The sequence below is a fragment of the Dipodomys merriami genome, unplaced genomic scaffold (genome assembly GCF_024711535.1).
Source record: "Dipodomys merriami isolate MVZ:Mamm:240054 unplaced genomic scaffold, mDipMer1.0.p SCAF_3, whole genome shotgun sequence".
Classification (NCBI taxonomy): Eukaryota; Metazoa; Chordata; class Mammalia; order Rodentia; family Heteromyidae; genus Dipodomys; species Dipodomys merriami.
This window is the reverse complement of record NW_027204492.1, coordinates 28558028-28579035: the sequence shown is the minus strand read 5'-3', so window position 1 is coordinate 28579035 and position 21008 is coordinate 28558028. Positions and strand designations below refer to the sequence as shown.

Sequence of the window (21008 nt, the reverse complement as noted above, 5' to 3'; positions counted from 1 at the left end):
CCTTGAGCTGAAGAGCTGAGGGACAGCGCCCAGGCCCAGAGTTCAAGCCCCACGACCGACAAAAAAAAAAAAAAAGAAAAGAAAAAAGAAAAAAGCCAGAAGTGGGGCTGTGGCTCAAGTGGTAGAGTGCTAGCCTTGAGCTGAAGAGCTGAGGGACAGCGCCCAGGCCCAGAGTTCAGCCCCCACGACTGACAAAAAAAAAAAAAAGAATCTCTTCCTTCTCCAGATTATGCTGATCTTCTGTCAAGTTTGAGAACCACTGGTTCCCTAGAAAGTCCATCCTTTTCCTTATCCACCTGGCACAAATCAAGACTCCACTCAAATATCCTTTCCTGTGTGAAGCCTCATAGTTCACATCTTCCCATCCATCTCTCTATATATATCTTGCCCCTCCCCCCTATTTTTTGTGCAAATCCTAGGGCTTGAACTCAGGGCCTGGGCACTGTTCCTGAGCTTTTTCTTTCTTCCCAGTCCTTGGGCTTCAACTCACAGCCTGGGCACTGTCCCTGAGCTTCTTTTGCTCAAGGTTAGCACTCTACCACTTGAGCCACAACACCACTTCCGGCTTTTTCTGTTTATGTGGTACTGAGGAATCAAACCCAGGGCTTCATGCATGCTAGGCAAACACTCTACCACTGGGTTTGTTTTTTTTTTTTTAATTCAAGGCGAGTGCTCTACCACTTGAGCCATGGCGCCACTTCCAGTTTTCTAGTGGTTAATTGGAGATAAGAGTCTCATGGACTTTATTGTCCAGGCTGGCTTCGAATCATGATCCTCAGATCTCAGCCTCCTGGGTAGCTAGGTAGGATCCACCTGCACCCATCTAGGACTTTGATTTTCACACTGAAATGGATAAGTATTTGGGGATACTTAAGTAGTTTTCAGATTTTTTTGTTATCATATTTTATGTATTCTAACTTTTCTTACAAATCTTTATCTACATTTATGAATATTTCCCTAGATGGGAAGAAAATTCTAGAAGTTCAATATCTTTGTCACAGGGTGGAAATAACTTGAGGCATGTGTTGCATATTGCTAAAAGGTTTTCTAGAAAGTTTATATCCTTTTCCATCATAACTGAGTTCAATATATTAGTTCATAACTGAATTCATATATTAGTTAAGAGCTTACTATGTGCCAGACATGGTCTAGAAGCTTAAAATGTATTGGTGAACAAGATAAATGCTGAACTCTAGAAATTACACTCTTGCTGGCATATGTCAGAGTGCTTGTATTGTTATGTGCTTGCCAGCTTCAAGTATTCTCTTTTATTTTGGGCAGTGCTGAGAATTGAACCCAGGGTCCTGCCCATGCTAGGCAAGTGCTCTGCCACTGAGCTACATCTTCAGACTGCAATACTAGCATTCTTGAAAATTTCAAGGGGTACAACAAAGAAGAAAAAGGAATATTCCAGTCATTGCAGCTATGAGCTACAAATGATAACTCACACTAGCTACTGAGAGAATGGAGATGTTTTTCCCCCCAGACTGGAAAAAGTTAGCAGGACTCCTTCTCAACAAAACAAGCTAGGTAAGCCAGGCACTGGTGACTCACGCCTGTAATCCTAGCTACTGAAGAGGCTAAGATCTCAGAATCCTGGTTCAAAGCCAGGAAAGTTCCTGAGACTCTTATCTCCAATAAACTACTCAAAAAAGGCAGAAGTAGCACTGTGGCTCAAGTGGTAGAGCACTTGCCTTGAGCAAAATAAGGTCAGGGACAGAACCCAGGCCCTGAGTTCAAGCCCCAGGACTGACCAAAAAAAAAGCCAGATGTGGTGGTATATGCCTGTCATCACTGCTAAGGAGGAAGTAGGATGACAGTGATCTGAAGCCAGCCCCAGGCAAAAATGTGGGACCCTATCTGAAAAATAACCCATTCATTTTCTAGCTAATCAGCCAAATGTCCTATTTTTCTTTAATAGCTCTTTAACTAGAGTTTCTGTAATCCTAGCTACTCAGGAGACTGAGATCAGAAGATTGAGCTTTGAGTCCAGCCTGGGCATGAAAGTTTGTTAGACTTTTATTTCCAATTAACCACCAAAAAATCAGAAGTGGAGCTGTGGTTCAAGTAGTAAAGCACCAGCCTTGCACAAAAAACAATGGGGGGAGGCCCTAGTGGTAGAGGGCTTGCCTAGCATGCATGAAGACCTGGGTTTGATTCCTCAGTACCACACAAACAGAAAATGCCCAAAGTGGCTCAAGTGGTAGAGTGCTGGCCTTGAGCAAAAAAAGCTCAGGGACAGTGCCTGGGCCCTGAGTTCAAGGATTGCTCCAGGATTGGCAAAATAAAAAAAATAAAAATCAGGGTCAGAGCCTGAGTTCAAGCCCTAATCACACACACACACACACACACACACACACACACACACACACACACACACACACACACACACACACACACACACACACACACACGCAAAGCCCTTTGAAAAGAAGCAGCCCTTTGGGTCAAGTAATAGTCTTTAGAAATTGATCTGAAGCCAAATGCAACTCTGATTTCCAGTCATGAGGATTCTGGATTCTTTACAGATAACTTGAACACTGCCACTCTGGCTCTGAATGAAACTTGCCCATCCAGCATGAATTCTCATCTAAACCAGAATGGTGGAAGGTCCTTCCACAATCTTCACATCCCACTATCACTAGTAGTCCATTTTATTTAACAGCAAATCTAGTTTGAAAGCTTTTAGTTTCAGAGTTTCACTTCTTGAGGTTTTAAATTGAATATTTTCTGCCCTCCATATGAAGCAAAATGTCCTTTCATCTATTAGCCCTCCAAGAGGACACAGGTATAACAGAAAGGACACTGTGATGGTATATAAAAATGACAGATTAGCTGGGTACTGGTGGCTCACCCTCGTAATCCTACCTACTCAAGAGGCTGGGATCTAAGGATTGAGATTCAAAGCCAGCCCAGGCAGGAAAGTCCAAGACATTTTTTTTTGTTTTCAAGTGATGTACAGAGGGTTACAGTTACATAAGTAAGGAAATGAGTACAATTCTTGTTGATCATTGTTATCCCTTCCCTGGTTTTCTCCCACAAGACATTCTTATCTGTAATTAACCAGTAGAAAAACCAGAAGTGGAGCTCTGAATCAAAGTGATAGAGTGCCATCCTTGAGCAAAAGAGCTCAGGGAAAACACCTACGTAGAGTTCAAGCCCCATGACCAACAAAAAAAAAAAAAAAAAAAAAAAAAAAAAAAAAGAAGAAGAAAGAAAGAAAAAAAGAAAGGCAGATTTTCCTCCTAGCATTCCATTCAAATAATCCCCCAGTTTTAATACCTTTGAGAAATGAACATCACAAGTAAAGGGAAGGGCATTAACTATCATCTGTATTTTTCCAGTTTGATGTTTTGTCTTCCTTTAAAAAAAAGTACTCAAGAAGTATGTAAATGATGTTTACTGAGATAAGGTTTCTGGTACTTGTCAAAATATGAAATGAACACCTCATAGAGGGTAGTGGTTATTGATAGATGGCTTGAAAGGATGATATTTTTGGAAAATCTATTTTTGTTCCACCATTATTTTCAATAATATTGAACTTTGTCTGAGGCTTTTACACAGCTTGAATGTTCTAACCTTTAACAAAAAAAATCCCATCAAGGGTGAGGTGGATGGAGAGCTGGTTGTTTGGTTTGTTTTAACACTGTGTCATTCTCTATTAGAAAAATGCAAATGAGTATTTTATTAGTTAAAAGTTCTCCCAGCTTTACAAAACAAACTGTATATGTGGATAACTTTCAGTTTGTGTATGTGTGTGTGTGTGTGTGTGTGTGTGTGTGTGTGTGTGTGTGTGTGTGTGTGTGCTGGTACTGATACTGTCCTAGGGCTTGAACTCAGGGACTGGACCCTATCCCTGAGCTTCTTTTGCTCAAGGTTAGTACTCTGTCACTTGAACCACTTCTGTATTTTGGAGATGATTAATGAGTCTCACAGACTTTTCCTGCCTGGGCTGGTTTCCAACAGAGAAGCTCAGCTCTCAGCCTTCTGAGTAGCTAGAATTGCATGCACGAGACACTGGCACCTGGCTTGCATCCTGTTTTTCTCTGCTAAGTTTCAAACGTAAACAATTTCCCGTCATGATATCTGTATGACTAGTATAAACCTCTATCACAATTCAAGTAGATGAACTAGCCATCATATTTAAAGTTGGACATTTGAGATATTTCCAGTTTTTCTGTATTAAAATTGAACCTGTGTATATGATCTAGAGATAGGAGAATCTCAATTCAAGGCCAGCCAAGAAAAAAAAAGTAAGGAGCTTTATCTTAATAACAACCTAAGGGTGATGAAATACCTCTGTAATCAGCTTCTTGGGAAGTATAGATAGAAGAATTGAGGCTCAAGGCCAGTTCTGGCAAGAGGCACAAGGAGTTTATCTGAAAAAACAAACTAAAAAGCAAAAGGACTAGGGGACAGAGGTGTGTGGCTAAGAGGTACAATGTTTTACCACAAGGCCTGGAGTTCAATCATCAGTACTACCAAAAAAATGTGATTAGTATCTTATTAATGAAATCTGTGTACATTCAAAATGTTTCCTTGGGATGGATTTGTATAAGTGGGATAAATGAATAAAAATTATTTTATAGGTATAAGTTTATTCAGATATCTACCCCCCAGCAGTGTATTTTACCCTACCCATTCTTATTATCTTTTCCATAAGAAAGTGGTAGGTGATAGAGGATAGTAAACGTGTGTGTATGTGTGTGTGTGTGTATGTGTATGTGTGTGTGTGTATGTGTGTGTGTGTGTGAGAGAGAGAGAGAGAGAGAGAGAGAGAGAGAGAGAGAGAGAGAGAGAGAGAGAGAGAGAGAACACCCGCCAATCATGGGCTTGAACTCAGGGCCTGGGTGCTGTCCCTGGACATTTCACTCAAGGCTAGCATTCTACCACTTGAAACACAGCTCCACTTCCATCTTTCTTGGTGGATAATCAGAGATAAGTCTCACAGGCTTTCTTCCCCGGGCTGGTTTCAAACTGTGATCTTCAGATCTTAGCCTCCTGAGTAGCTAGTATTACAAGTGTGAGACACCAGTGCCCAGTGTTTAGTCACTGCTGCTATTACCTCTTGAATTACCTATTTATATTTTGTCCATTTTTACAAGAATTTTAATGATTTAAAATGAGTTCTTAATAGACATTCATCTTTTATCCTATTAGTTGCAAATAAAATAATTTTTACAAGTTGGTTTTAAAACAGCAACCCCTCTGTACAGCATTTTTACAATAAAATAAAATTTTAAAACAAAAAAGAAAAAGATACTCTCCAGAAAAAAAGGATGTGCTAAATGGGGTGATAAAGTGTGAACTGAGCTTATACCAGATATAACTACTTCAGCCTATATTTTAAATTGAAATGTGCCAAAAATTATTTTTAAATGAAGATTTACTGATATTAAACAGTGAAAAAAAAATGTCTTGGCAGGGTGCTGTGGTGCACACCTGCACTTCTGGCTACTCAGGAGGCTGAGATCTGAAGTTCTAGATTAGAAGCCAGACTGGGCAGGAAAAGTCCATGAGACTTCTCCATTTAACCCCAAAAATCCAGAAGTGGAGCAGTGGCTTCAGTGGTAGAGCTATGGACTTGAGGGAAAAAAAGTTTAGTGACAGTGCCTAGGTCCTGAATTCAAGTCCAGGGACACGGACCCCCACCAAAAAAAGTCTTATGTGTACGTAGTTCTTTTTTGTTGGCAGTGGTGTTCAGAGGCTTGAGCTCAGGGCCTTGGTGCTGTCCCTGAGCTCAAGACCAGCTGTACCGCTCTACCAGTTTGAGTCACAGCCACCTGTAATCTTAGCTACTCAGGAGGCTGAGATCTGAGGATCTCAGTTCAAGGCCAGCCTGGACAGGAAAGCTTGTGAGACTCATGTCCAATTAACCACCATAGTTCTTTTTTGAAGGGATAGTTGGATTCTGACATAGCAGAGTGCTCTAAGCTTGAACTTGTTCTATCATGTTTAAGTTGAAGAGTTTGGGTGTTTTGTTTTTTACTTTCTAAGGATAATATTCATGACGCTTAGATTTGGGGTGGATTCCAAGCCATCATTGGCCTGGCACATACATACAAGCTGGGATGTAATGTCCAATCCAAAGTCACAAAGGAGAAGGAAAACACCAACAACACCAACAACAAAAGTGTTCAGAACAATGACAGCCTAACAATGTGAAACTTTTCTTGAGTATATGGCCATTAAATTAGTACTGCTGAAACAATCCACTCATGACATCATAATACCTGGTAGTTGCTGCTCTTGTACATATAAATAGAATGATGGAAGCTTTCCATGTTATCTAATTGATTTATGGCCTTATGTATTTAATGAACAAAAAAGAAGAAAATGGAATCTCCATTCCATAGTCCATCTTTATCTCCAGACACAACCTATGGTTGTATTTCAAGGCAGACTTAAGGGTTCCTGTTTCTTAATCCATATTTGAGGAAATCATCTTAACTTTGGATGAAACTCCAGCAGATTCAATATTGGCATCTCCCATCCCCTGTCAAACCTTTCGCCCCTTCTTCAAACCAATCAAATGTGGAATTCTCAACCCTTTCGGTGTCCAGAAAATAAGCTGTGGAATCCTTGCCACGTTGGACTTCTCATTGCCATTTGGCTTGGGTGGAAAAGATAGGCAAGTAGAGATGTTGTTTGGCCTGAATCTCTAGTAGAGACGTAGAAGAGAGAACAAAACCATGAGAAGACCAGGTGCCCACTGCAGGGCACTGTCTTCTGCCCTGGTGTGGGTGAAAAGTTGAATGTGGGACAGCAGAGGTACTGTGGGAGGAGTTAGTTGAAAATGGTGCAACTGTTTGGTTTGAATAAATCTGCATGGGTGGGAGCAGTCACAGAAGCAGCAGTCCCAGTCCCAGCCTGGCCACCATCTCTCTACCCAAGTCTGCTCCTTTGGTGAGCCCTGTGTCCCGCTGGCTGTTTAAACAGGTGTGTGGAGAAGGGGTGGAAAAGGGGGCGCGAATGAGGTTAAGTTGAAGAGTTTAGAATTAAGATCTGTCAGGAGTTCAGTTTAGCTAATTCCAAATTTAGCTCTGGGGGGAAAAACAACCCTATGTGGGCCTGATATAACCATTGTTTGACTTGTTACATTTTCAAGTGATTTTAAAATAGGGGTGGGTGGGTAGGGACAAAAACAATTTTGCCAGAATATTTTTGAATTCTGAGGTAATTTTCTCCCCAAGTATCTTGCACATTGGGAGGCAGATGAGCAAGTGAACAGAATTTTTGATGGAAAAGTACTGCTCTGGGCTGCAGATGTGTGCCTGGATTGGGTTTAATTATTTTTCCTGTCTCTCTATCCTTCTTTCCACTCTCCCCCCTCCCCCAACACAATAAAAAGCTGCCGCAACAAGTCTCTTAAGGGTAGAGGCAATCCTAGCTCTCTACAGGCCTGTTGCTGTGCAGAGGTTAGCATATCAGAGGCCAGATGAAATATCTAGGAAAAGTAGGAAGCAAGCCTAGAATCTGTCTAAAACTTCAGCCTTTCTCTGAGCTCCAGTTCAGGACTATTGTAATTGCCAAGAGTGGCAAAGCAGACTTCAAATAAAAGAGTGCTGCCAAACAAACAAATTTGGGACATTTTTCTGAGATTAAAAGTAAACAACTGGGTGCTGGTGGCTCATGCCTGTAATCCTAGTCTCTTAGGGAGCTGAGATCTGATGATGGCAGTTCAAAGACAGCTTAGGCAGGAAAATTTGTGAGACTCCTCTCCAATTAAACACCAAAAAGCTGGAAGTGGCACTGTGATTCAAGTGGTAGAATGCTAGGTTTGTGCAAGAATGCTGTCCTTGAGCAAAAGGCTCAGTGACAGAGTCTAGGCCCTCCGTTTAAACCTAAGGACTGGCACCAAAATGGTTAATTAAATGAAATTTCTTGAAGAAAAAAAAAAAAGAAACTCAACAAGAGAATGTCACTTGTTGGAGACTTGGCTTAAGTAGAAGAATGCTGGCCTAGCTAGCACAGGCCCTGAGTTTAAATTGTAGTTTCAAACTGGGTGCCAAGCCTTGAGGGAAAAATAAGAGAGAGCTTGAGGCCCTCAGTTCAAGTCCCAACACCTGCAAAGAAAAGAAAACGAAAAATGCAAAAGTGTTTTGGGTTGTAAAAAGAGAGAGAGAATGCATGGCTTGCTGATACCTTGTGACTAATCAAACCAAATCAGTTGCCAAAATGTGTGTGTGTGTGTGTGTGTGTGTGTGTGAGAGAGAGAGAGAGAGAGAGAGAGAGAGAGAGAGAGAGAGAGAGAGAGAGAGAGAGAGAGAGAGAGAGAGAGAGAAAGAGAGAGAGAGTGTGTACAGGGGAGAGGGGGGACTGAAGTAAGTGCCTGAACTCAGGGTGTCATGTTCCACCACTTGAGCCATACCTCCAGCTCTAGCTTTTTAGTGGTTAATTGGACATAAGAGTCTCATAGACTTTACTGCCCAGGTTGGCTTCAAACTTTGATCCTCAGATCTCAGCCTCTTAAATAGTAGGATTACAGGTGTGAGCCACTAGTGTTCTGCTTAAGGTTTAAGCTGTGTTTGTTTTTTTAAATCTACATTGGTTGATCTGAACCCCAGTTACTGAGAATTGACACACCTACAGCAGGGATGGTATCCCTACCTCCTTCCCAGCTATCTGCCACAAGGCAAGGCGTGTGGAGCAGATTTCATCACAGAACAAATTCGACTTCCCAAAGTGTCTTTAAGGTGGAAAACGGAGTTGAAGTAAATGAATTCTTTATATGTTAAGACACTTTCTAGTCATAAGCAATAACACAGGGTGGCAGCGAAGGCGAAATGAGGGTCTTTGATATGAGCGATGATAAATCTGAAGCAAGAAAAATGGAGTCCAGTTTTTTGGCGTTCATCAGGTGGGGCTCTGAATGCCAAGGCTCAGGTCGGTGTGGCTGCAGCGGCAGGAGTAGGGGTGTGGGGGAAGCAAGAATAAGTAGGTGTCTGGGTTAGATGATGTTGGGACAAGGTTGGCTTGGGGCTGAGGCAGTGGCCCCGCAGGTAGAAATGGGGAGGGGAGGGTTCAGCGCCAAAGCTAGGAAGGCTAGGGCGGGTAGGCTGCGCGGAACGGAGACACTAAGGCTACGTGGGGGTTAAGAGTGGGGCGGTCAGACCCAGCAGGAGGCCTAATCGAATAGGGCGGGGCGTTTAGGTGGCCGTTGGAAGGCCGGACGTGGAGCGTCTCGAGGAGGCTCCGCCCCTCCACGCCCCGCCTCCTCCCCTAGCTAGTCCCGCTCGGCGGCGGAGCTGGGAGCGCCACTCGTTCGCGGAGAGGGAGGAGAAAGCAGCGAGTTCCGGAGCCTTGCTTAGCCGGGCCCAACATTTCCTGAGATCATGGCTGCCGAGGATGTGGTGGCGACAGGCGCTGACCCGAGCGAGCTGGAGGGCGGCGGACTGTTGCACGAGATTTTCACATCGCCACTCAACCTGCTGCTGCTGGGCCTCTGCATCTTCCTGCTCTACAAGATTGTGCGCGGAGACCAGGCGGGGGCCGGCAGCGACGACGACGACGAGCCGCCCCCACTGCCCCGCCTCAAACGCCGCGACTTCACCCCGGCCGAGCTGCGACGCTTCGACGGTGTTCAGGAACCACGCATACTTATGGCCATCAACGGCAAGGTGTTCGACGTGACCAAAGGCCGCAAGTTCTACGGGCCGGGTATGGTGGCAGCGTGGTGGGGGGGAGGTAAGGGGAGGGCTGGAGGCCGGGGTGGTGGCGGATGGGGAAAAAGGGGGGGGATCCAGGGCACCCCTGAAGGGAGCGAGGGGGTGGCGCGCAGGGGAGGGGGGAAAAAGGTGGTAAATCTGGCGTTTGTGGCTGGGTGGTTCCTGGGGCAGGAGGGAGGACGGGGGAGGAGGACGGGGGGGAGGGGAGGGGGGACGCAGATTTACCACCACCACCTGCACTGGCTTGGGGTTGCAGGAACACGGGCTCTGAAGCTACGGGTGGGCGGGGCCACGAGGCTCGAATGCCCGAGTGCCAAGCCTTGGGGGAGTTTTTCGAAGGTAGTATGTTGGGAGGGGGGCTGGAAAGAGGAGGTGGTATCGGGTTCGGGAAAGGAAAGGAAGGTGTCTCCGGGGAGGGGTGGGAGGGCGGCTGGAGGAAGGAGAAGCCGATCACTGCCTGCAGCGGCCATGGTGGAATGAGCGGGTGTGGGAGAAAGAAAGCAGAGACTAGGATTAGCATCAGGTAGAAGAAGCATTGTGCGTGGCAGAGTGCTGTGTGTCTGCGTGTATGTGTGTGCATGCGCAGTGTGTGCATGTTCAGTGTATGTGGGTGTGTGAAGCTCTGCGCGCTTGGAATGTGGTGTGTGTCGGGAATGTGTTTGACATGTATGTTTGGTATGTGTGTGTGCCCGTGCTATGAAAGGCTGTGAGCAAGAGCAGCCCATAGGGGAAAGATTACTGCCTGATGATGGATTAGGGTTGAATATGGTGGACAATGGGAACGAAGCAAGTTGATAGGCAAAACAAAACCGTATTTAGTTTATAGCAGGAGCGAAAGGACTAGAAACCCTCCCTCCCCCACCCCCACCCCCGCCCGCAAGAAAATATGGAGGAAGGGAGAATCACAGGAAACAAAAAGGGATGGGCTACTGCATGTGGAATTTCAGGAAGCCACACCGAGGGGGAACATGGAATCCGTGGATGGCTGCTAAGCTACTAGAAGAGAATCCTTAGAGATGAGGTTTTTGCAATTCTGATGGCCTATCACCATTACCTACTGCACTTAAAAATACAGATTCCTGGCCTAACCAGCTGAATCACAGATAATTTTGAGGGTAGGGTTAAAATTTGCATTTTAATGTGTTTCCATAGGTGAATTTGAGAAGCAGCCAGATTTGGAAAGTCCTGCTTTGTACAGTGCTTGGTAGTGAAGGAAGAAAAAATTTCAGCAATGCCAATCTGGACTCTTCCAAACACTGGAAGCTGGGGGGGGGGGGGGAGGTATTTACACTCAATGTTTGAGAGAGAAAAGACCAGGCTTAAACCACACCAGTCATATTCATGCTTCTCTTCAACTCTCTGGAGTCCACTAAATAAAAAACAGATGTGTCAAGGTTCTTAAGGAATTCTCACACTTAAGTTTTTCCTTTTGGACATTTTATAATGTTTTCTGTAGTCATGGAACTGCAAGTAGCCAAAATGTGTGTACATGGCATTGTCATATGGTTGTGGTTTGCAGAGTCATCTAGAGGACTGTCTGTGCACAGAGCATAAAACTGGGAATTAGACAACCTTCATTCTATTCTGGGGGTTGCTGACCAAGCTGTGTGACCTGCTGCAGAGCATTGTTCTCTCTGGGCCTTCGTTTTCCCTTTAGAAAATAATGTCTTGCTCATTGTGAGCTCTTTTAAGACTGTACCTGTACCCTTGACTGCCATTGAGTGGGCCTGTGAACACATGACGTTGTAATGGAAAGGATATTCCATATTACAAAGAATTCCTAAAGTGTTTTCATTTGGACTTTTGAACACGTGACATTGTGATGGAAAAAAATATTTCCTATGACAAAGAAGTCCTAATTTTTTTGTCATTCAAGTGCCTATTTTACTCCACAAGGCACTGTTTTAGGTACTGGAAATGTTGCAGCAAGCAAACACACACAAAACTGGTCACGGAATGTGGACGTTGTGATAAACAATATATGTCTTCCAAAGACTGCTAATGCTTACCCTGCAGAGCCTGTTAGGATTTTTGTGAGGTTTGCTAGGTATAGATCCACTTAAAGGAATCCAGGACTAGAAACCACTGCATTCCACCTATTTTAAAAGCAGTTGGTGCTTCTGTTTCCACTAGAAGTGGACATTTGTGAAACATGAGGTATTTTCTTAACCCTCTCTAGTGGAAAAGGCAACATGGAATGATAATTTAAAACAAACATTGGAGGAGGGATCTTTTTTTTTTGGGTCCATTGGTGGGGCCTGAACTCTGGGCCTGGGCGCTGTCCCTTAGCTCTTCAGCTCAAGGCTAGCGCTCTACCAATTGAGCCACAATGCCACTTCTGGCTTTTTTCTTTTTTGCTTATGTGGTGCTGAGGAATTGAACCCAGGGCCTCAGGCATGCAAGGCTCTACCACTGAGCCACCTTCCCAGCCCCTGGAGGAGGGATCTTAAATTCATTTAATAACTCAATTGTATAGGCTGACCAGTATAGCACTCTGGTACAACACTTGGCTAGCATGCAGGAGGATCTAGGTTTCATCCCTAACATTGCAAAAAAAAAATCATGTAATTTTTTTTTTTAAAGTGATTTGAGGTTGAGGTGGTAAAATAGTTAACTACAAACTTTTTCATGTCAGGGTTGTTACCTAAACTACTTGAGGGAAAACAAGACATTGTTTAAAGTACACTAGATTCTTTTCATTTACTTGTGCAATATTTAAATAAGTCTGAACATCCACTCTAAGTGCCTACAGAATGATTCAGTGCTCTCTAAGGCGAAAGTTTGGTATACTGTCATCCATAATAGCAACTTCAGTTTTGTAGATTATTTGGGAGCATGATTCAGCCTTTTCTGTAAAAACTTTGGTATTTTCACAATCTTCTGCTTAATCCCACTGAAACCAGAATGATGAAACTGATCTCTTTTTTGTGCTAGCTCTTACTTATTGACAGTGAAAGTTATGTAATATGTGGACAGATATTTGAACCACTGATACTTAGCATTTCTAAGACAGATACCACAAGTTAATGTTTAATTGAATCTTGCAACCAGAAATCCCAATAAGATACCTTTGACTCATTAAAACATATCAGAGTACATTTATAAGGAAATGTTTTCATGTAGAGGTTATCTTGAGAAACCTTAACCTTGGGCTGGGAGCATGGCTCAAGTGGTAGAATGCCAGCCTAGCAAGTGAACAGCCTCGAATTCAAACCCCAGTGAGGGAGAGGGAGCAATAACTTTCACTGGCTTGGTCCTGGAGTGCCTAGAACTGAGCCAACCTCTGGGTTCAAAGTCCAACCTCTGGGTTCAAAGTCCAACCTCTGGGTTCAAAGTCCTTGTGTTGAATTCTAACCCCCAACCCATACACTATATCATCTTAGATCATTCCTTAACACCTCTAGCACCTCAGAAATAATTAGGAAGTGGAGCTGTGGCTCCAAGTGGTAAAGCACCACCCTTGAGGGAAAAAAAATCTAACTAAGGGACAGTGCCCAGGCCCTGAGTTCAAGCCCCAGTATCAGCACAAAAAAATTATTTACAACTTCTATATTAGTTATTGGAAATTCACGAGAGATTGAAAATGTGCAGCATTTTTATTTACTTTATCTCTTTTAATGACGTGTCTTTTAGTGTCTCCTATATAAATGATCAAAGTGTCACTTGTCACATGTTGAGAATGGAATTTGATACTGAAAAGAAAGGACTTTGTTAAGCTGATGGCAAGGAAGCTATTTCTACATATGAACCATGGATAAATGTATTATCTAATCAAGTATCTGTCTTGGTTTCATTTTGTTTTTAAAGAGGGGCCGTATGGGGTCTTTGCCGGACGGGATGCCTCCAGGGGCCTTGCCACTTTTTGCCTGGATAAGGAAGCACTGAAGGATGAGTATGATGACCTTTCTGACCTCACTCCTGCCCAGCAGGAGACCCTGAGTGATTGGGACTCTCAGTTCACTTGTAAGCTGGTTTTGCTGTTGCTTGGGGTTTTTTTGTTGTTGTTTTGTAAATTGTGTTTAGATCAAATTTCTGCCAGTCATGAGGGTTCACTGTAGGACAATAGGTATTGCTAAGCAGCCTGAAGCTCAGGTACACTTCGATAGGCTCCCAAATCTTTGACAGATCAAGTTCACAGCCTAAAGAAATTATAGCAGTGCTGAGTCACTTACTGTGATCGCAGACTGATGTTTAACTTGTTCTCTATAGAAACTTGTGTTTCCGGTTTTGCTTTCTTAAATTTTTTTGCAGAGGTTTGTGCAGATTCCACACTAGCATTTGGGTGTGTAGGGGAAAGGACAGTGGCCCTCCTCGCTGCAGGAAAAGGGGTTTTTCTTCAGCCGCCTCTTATAGGCCTCTTGTAGAGCTTGCCATTGAAAAGCAACCCACATCCCTCCTGAAGAATGGGAAATTGTATTCTTTACAGCAGCTTCTCTTTCAATCTAATTGAACCTAACTGTGGGCCTCATGGACAAATGATGTTTAGAATCTGCCCAGCAACAATGATGTCTGCATTTTTTGAAAGCAAAAAAAAGGAAAGATTTATTTCTGGCTTATGTTGTGGGCTGAGGTCTTTGAGGGGCAAGAAGGGAAGAGAATAAGGGTCAAATTCAAATCTTATGATTTGGGAATTGACTTCTAGGCAGGCATTCTACCACTTGAGTCACACTTCCAGTCCTGCTTTTTTGCTGGCTAGGATGGACATGGAGTCTGGTGAGCTTTTCCTCTCAGGCTGGCCTCGACCCATGATAGTCTAGAATCACCAGCCACTGGCATCCAGTGAATTGGCTTTTTGTCTTTCCTTAGTCCAAAGGATTGATTAGGCCTAAGGGTTAATTTAGCAATAATTGACTGCTACAGATTTGAGTGAAAAGTATGTAAAAACAATGATCTTTTTTTTTTGGGGGGGGGTCCTGTCGTGGGGCCTGAACTCTGGGCCTGGGCACTGTCCCTCAGCTCTTCAGCTCAAGGCTAGCGCTCTACCACTTGAGCCACAGCGCCATGACTTTTTGCTTATGTGGTGCTGAGGAATCAAACCCAGGGCCTCGAGCATGCAAGGCAAGGGCTCTGCCTCTGAGCTACCTTCCCAGCCCCAATGATCATTTCTTTAGGGAAGGTTCTTTCATTTAAAATGTTCTTTTCAGCTAAGCACAGTGATTCACACCTACAAGCCTAGATATTCAGGAGATGAAGATTGGGAAGATTGTAGTTCAAGGCCAGCATAGGCACTACGCCTGTAATTTAAGCCACATGGGAGGCATAGATAGGAAAGCTCTACTCTGTGGTTTGCCCCAAGCAAAAAGTACAGAGCCCTATCTGAGGAATAACACCTGATGCAGGTGTTAGAGTAGCTGCCTAGCTAGTACAAGACCCTGAGTTCAAACTTCTTGGCCACCAGAAAAAAAAAAAAAGAAAATGAAGCTTTCTATTTGCTGTTCTTTGTAACCAGTTAAATATTACATGCTCATTTGGTTATATCCAATCATTTTCTTTGAAAACTATGATGACCTCAGGGAGAGTTCTTGTTTAATCATTAGACAGCTGTGACTCAAATTTGCATCTCAGACAGGTAAAGCATATCTTTCAGGTCTCAAGGTAAATCTTTTCCATTAGTAAAATGTAATTCAGCTGCCTAACATAGTCACTAAGGTGGCATCCTAAGGATGCCTTTGTGCTTGTATTCCTCTGTAGGAAACTAATGAGTTGTAATTTGTCACTTGAGAACCTTTCTCTTCTAAGGCTTGCTTTCATGGGAGGGAGAAAATTGGTGATTTTCCCCCTCTTTCAACTAAGACCAGCTCCAAATCCTGTCCGAACATCGCTGCCACACTCCAGAGCCATTGTCACTTTCCTTTAAGATAGATTTCCCAGCACCACCCAGCTTTTATTTGGCTGGTACAGTCCCAGCTTCCAAGGACCTTTGTCCCTTTGTTCCCATTGTCCCTAACCATTTCACACAAAGGCAGCTCTTGTTACCTGGCGTAGCAGGTTGGTTACTCTTCCTCTCCTTTCCAAAAGGAGACTTGGGTCCTCTTGGCTTCTGATGGATCAAGAACCCTGCCATTTGTTTGGCTACGATAGTGTAGTTTGCCGACTCTGGCTTGCACTCTTCAATCTCCAGGCTGCTTGAAATACCTGTAGATTTTTTCCCATGCTGGGAAAACATTGTCTCTTGCTATCCTTTCCACCTACTAGACCATGGTACATCTTCATACTAAACCATGGTTCCTTCACTATCAAAACAAGCCGCTGCTAAGTTCCTCCTCCTCTCTAAGTACTGCTTCATTTCCTCTTTGCCCCTCCTTCCTTTCTCCCTACAGTACATCCCCACAATTTATGGATTAGATTCTCTCAAAAGAGTTCCAGGGACGTGCTTCTTTTTTTTTTTTTTTTTTTGTCAGTCGTGGGGCCTGAACGCTGAGTCTGGGCACTGTCCCTCGGCTCTTCAGCTCATGGCTAGCGCTCTACCACTTTAGTCACAGCGCCACTTCCGGCTTTTTCTGTTTATGTGGTGCTGAGGAATCGAACCCAGGGCCTCATGCATGCAAGGCAAGAGCTCTACCACTGAGCCACCTTCCCACCAGGTCCCACCTGGGACCTGCTTCTGGCCAGTGCAGTGCTCCCTTTGCTGCTCCAATCCATTTTGTGGATCTATCATGTGGGCTCTCCAGAATGGCTCTTTTTACAGAGTCCTTATTTGGGTCCACCCTCATTTAGGGTGGACAGATTTCACTTCTTTAATGTATGTTGCCAGTTTTCTTTCAGAGTGTCTCTATCCTTTCCTTTAATTTCCATTGACTCCACCCTCCTACAGGTTTTGGCTCCTTTAACATCTGTCTACTCATCTCCCTCCTGGTTACACCCTGCTCCTAGCCTGCCCTCATGGAAATCTGCCCTCTGTATCACAGTGACAACGTTATTACCCAAGCACCATTTTGCCATGTCATTCCTTCTCCCGTAAACCTCCCTTTGCAACCTGTAAGTTAAGTTCACATTTCTCAGGCTGGCTTTTCAGGTCTTTCATAATAGTCCCCACACTGACTAGCCAGACTTACTTCCTGCCACTTCTTTTTTTTTTTTTTTTTTGGTCGGTTGTGGGTCTTGAACTCTGGGCCTGGGCACTGTCCCTCAGCTCTTCAGCTCAAGGCTAGCGCTCTACCACTTGAGCCACAGCGCCACTTCCGGCTTTTTTTCTTTTTGCTTATGTGGTGCTGAGGAATCGAACCCAGGGCCTCATGCATGCAAGGCAAGCGCTCTACCACTGAGCCACCTTCCCAGCCCCTTTTTTTTGGGGGGGGGGTCCAGTCATGGGGCCTGAACTCTGGGCCTGGGCGCTGTCCCTCAGCTCTTCAGCTCAAAGTTAACGCTCTACCACTTGAGCCACAGTGCCACTTCTGGCTTTTTTCTTTTTGCTTAATGTGGTACTGAGGAGTCGAACCCAGGGCCTCAGGCATACAAGGCAAGCGCTCTACCACTGAGCCACCTTCCCAGCTCCTGCCACTTCTAAAACTAGTTCTGTTCCTGACAACTCCTTCTCTTTCTGTCTTTCTCTCTCTTTCTTTCTCTTTCTCTTTCTCTCTTTCTCTTTCTCTCTTTCTCTTTCTCTCTTTCTCTCTCTCTCTCTCTCTCTCTCTCTCTCTCTCTCTCTCTCTCTCTCTCTCTCTCTCTCTCTCTCTCTCTCTGTCTTCCTTTCTTTCTTTCATGCTCGCTCGCTTGCTTGCTTGCTGTTGTTGGTTGTGGTGCTTGAATTCTGGGCCCCTGAGCTCTTCACCTCAGGGCAAGCACTCGACCACTTGAGCCACAGCACCACTTCCAGTTTTCTGAGTGGTTTATTGGACATAAGAGTCTCATGGACTTTCCTGCCTGGGCTGGCTTAGAACCACCATCCTCAGATCTCAGCCTCCTGAGTAGCTAGGATTATAGGCCTGAACCACTGGCTCCCGGCCTCCTCTTTCTTGTTGCCCAGATAATATTGAATCTTATAGGTGTACCTTTGAACATGCTGTTTTCATTTTCTTGGAAACAGCAAAGCCTTCTAGCCACTTGCTAAAGCATAGCATTCTTCATGATGTACTCTGCAACCCTTCCCAACTCATCATGAGGTCCTTGTTCTTCTATACAACACCCTCATAAACAAAATCCGTTCAATCCCACAGGACCTTGAATGCTCATTGTCAGGCATTGCTACCTGTTCTGTCTTCCAACAAAACTCTTAAAATCCCTTCAAGAAGCCTAACACTTCACCATATTGTACACCCATAATAAATGCCTCAGGGTAAAGTGCAGTTGATTCCTTACAAAGCCTGAAAATGACCATTGGTGTTTGCTTCTCTCCCTCTAGTCAAGTACCATCACGTGGGCAAGCTGCTGAAGGAAGGGGAGGAGCCCACTGTGTACTCGGATGATGAGGATTCCAAAGATGAGAATGCTCGGAAAAATGATTGAAGCATTCAGTGGGAGGCATATCTATTTTTGTATTTTGCAGAATCATTTGTAACATTCCAGTCTGTCTTTAAAACATGGTGATTTCAATACTTAGAAACAGTTGAACTTGCTGTCAATTTTTTAAATTAACATCACTAGTGACGCCGTTAAATTGAACTTGTCTTTCAAATGCATGGTATGTTTGTGTCACCAAACCAGAAAGTGAACTACAGCGCTGTCATGCAAACATTTAATGACTGTTTTTCTTCTATCTGTAATTAGAACAAGCTGAATTTTCTATTGTTTTTGCCTGAGAGTACAGATAAGACTTGGGTTGGGTATTTTCCCAAAACTGGTATAAAAAAGAAACAGGGTCAATTTCTAGTCATGATTTTCTCTGAAACCAACAAATCCCTTTTCCATAACTGACTTAACTGCATGATTTCTGTTTTATCTACCTCTAAAGCAAATCTGCAGTGTCCCAAAAGCTTAGCTATCGATTAAAGAGAGGTATCCAGTTAACAAAATGAAAACTCAATGCTGGGCTCAGTTAGGGGAAACATATTTGCTCTGTTTGTGGACTTTTGCATTGTCCTTGTCCACATGTGGACACCCAGATGCCCTTCCAAACACAGTCATCTACAGTTCAGATTAAAACAAGATCTGAACATTGCAAAATGTAACTTTGGAAAACCCTAAATCCATGCAGGAGATTTTTCTCACTGGCTTCCCAATGCCCATGGTAAGGCCACAGATATTTGGTCGTTTTACAAAATATTAAATGTGAAAGGGGCAGAGAACAGGAACAGGTCCTCAGAGCTCACCTGCATACCTAAAGAGGGATTCTGCCGTGCATGGTATCAGCCAAGTAGTTTTTAAAGTATATTCAAAAGGTAGCAGCATTGTTACAAAGCTATAGCCACTGCGAAAGTGTAAGTCAAGTGTCTTGGTCTCTGCTAATACTGTTTTGGTTAACACTAAACCTAGCTTAAGTAGATCTACAGTTGTATAAATTTGTAAAAGTATTACATGAACAACTAGTGAGGTTTCATACTCTTGTAACTGTAGTGAAAGTCATTGTATTTTCTTGTTAGCTGTGTTTAAATGGTTTTACCTCAAATCAGAAAACAAATGAAAAAATGGAAGTGTTTCAGGCAGTTAATAAAAATGGATTTACCCAGTATATAGTGTATTGGTTTGTTTGCATTCTTTTTGTTAAGAAATGATGTTAACCACTTAAAATTCAATTGCCTTTTATTTTTTTTGGTGCTGGTACAAGGGGTTTTCCCCATGGGGAGCTGAACTCAGTACCTTGCATGTACTTGGCTTACCCCTGGTTTTTGCTAGTTGGGAAATGGAGTCTAGTGAATTTTTCTGCACGAGCTGGCTTGAACCTCAATTCTCCAGATCTCAGCCTCCTGAATAGCTAGTATTACAAGCATGAACCACTGGTTCCTAGCTCAATTGCCCGCCCTCCCCCCATCTTTTTTGGTCAGTTATAGAGCTTGAACTCTGGGCCTGGGCACTGTACCTCAGCTCTTCAGCTCCAGGCAAGCACTCTACCACTTCAACCACAGCATCACTTCCAGTTTTCTGGTGGTTAATTGGAGATAGTCTCATGGACTTTCCTGCTTGGGCTGGCTTTTAACCGCAATCCTCAGATCTCAGCCTCCTTAGTAGCTAGGATTACACGTGTGAGCCAGTGGCACCCAGTTTTCTCTGTACATCACCTTTATAACAATAAAAAAGTGAGTAAAAGAATCTGTAATCCCAGTAATCTGGAGGCAGAAGTAGGAAGATAATGAATTAGAGACCAGTCTCTACACAATACTATAATACCATGTCAAAAACAAAAATGAATTTAGTGATTTTTTTTTGTTCTAGTACTGGGGCTTGAACTCAGTTCCTGGGCACTGTCCCTGAGCTCTTTTACTCAAGGCTAGTACTCTACCACTTGAGCCACAGCTCTACTAGCTTTTTAGTGGTTAAATTGGAAATAAGAGTCTCACGAACTTTCCTGCCCAGGCTGGCTTCAAATTGTCTTCTCAGATCTCAGCCTCCTGAGTAGCTATGATTACAAGTATGAGTTCAAAAAGTAGTGAATTTAATTGGTTTTTATGTGTTTGACATCAAATCTACCTCTAAAAATCAGAACTTCTAGCCAGGTGCCCATGTCTCATACCTGTAATCCTAGTTACTCAGGAGGCTGAGATCTGATGATGAGGTTCAAAGCCAGTCTAGGCAGGTATGTCCTTGAGACTCATCTCCAATAAACCACAAGAAAATCAGAAGTGGCACTGTGACTCAAGTGGTAACCTTGAGCTAAAGAGCTAAGGGACAGTGCCCAGGCCCAGAGTTCAAGCCCACAACTGACACACACACACAAAAATCAAAACTTCTTAAATCCATAACAAGGTTATCATGTTATGCATTTACCCAAGGCTGAGGAAAGTTGTTGGCTTGGTTTTGGTTTAAGACAAGGTCTCAATATGTAGCCTAGGCTGGCCTTGAACTTGTGATCCTCCTGCCTCAGTATCTATAGAGTGTTGGCATTACAAGCATGTGTCACTGCACCTGACTTTAGAAAAAGGTTTGTTGTTCTTAGTGTATTACCTGATTAGAAAAAGTATAAAAAGCAGTGGCCCCCACCTGTAATCCTAGCTACTCAGAAGGCTGAGATTTGAGGAATGTGTTTTGAAGCTAACCTGGCAGGAAAGTCCATGAGACTCTTACCTCCAATAAACGACTCAGAAAAACCTGGAAGTGGAACTGTGACTTGTGGTAGAGTGCCAGCCTTGACCAAAAGAAGCTCAGGGACAGTGCCCAGGCCCTGAGTTCAAGCTCCAGGACCAGCCAGAACAAAAAAAAAAAGTATAACAACCCAGCAAAATTAATTCACCTCATGTTAGGGAGATT

At 43.7% G+C, this 21008-nt stretch overlaps 1 protein-coding gene across 1 annotated transcript; it reads left to right on the top strand.

Annotated features, from left to right (window-relative positions):
* Positions 1-9244: 9244 nt before the first annotated feature.
* Pgrmc1 (progesterone receptor membrane component 1) lies at positions 9245-19275 on the top strand. The gene is made up of 3 exons (XM_070039837.1): positions 9245-9660; positions 13476-13631; positions 18010-19275. Exons 1-3 carry the CDS (start codon positions 9336-9338, stop codon positions 18111-18113), a joined length of 585 nt encoding a protein of 194 aa, XP_069895938.1. The 5' UTR covers positions 9245-9335; the 3' UTR covers positions 18114-19275.
* The last annotated feature ends 1733 nt before the right edge of the window (positions 19276-21008 follow it).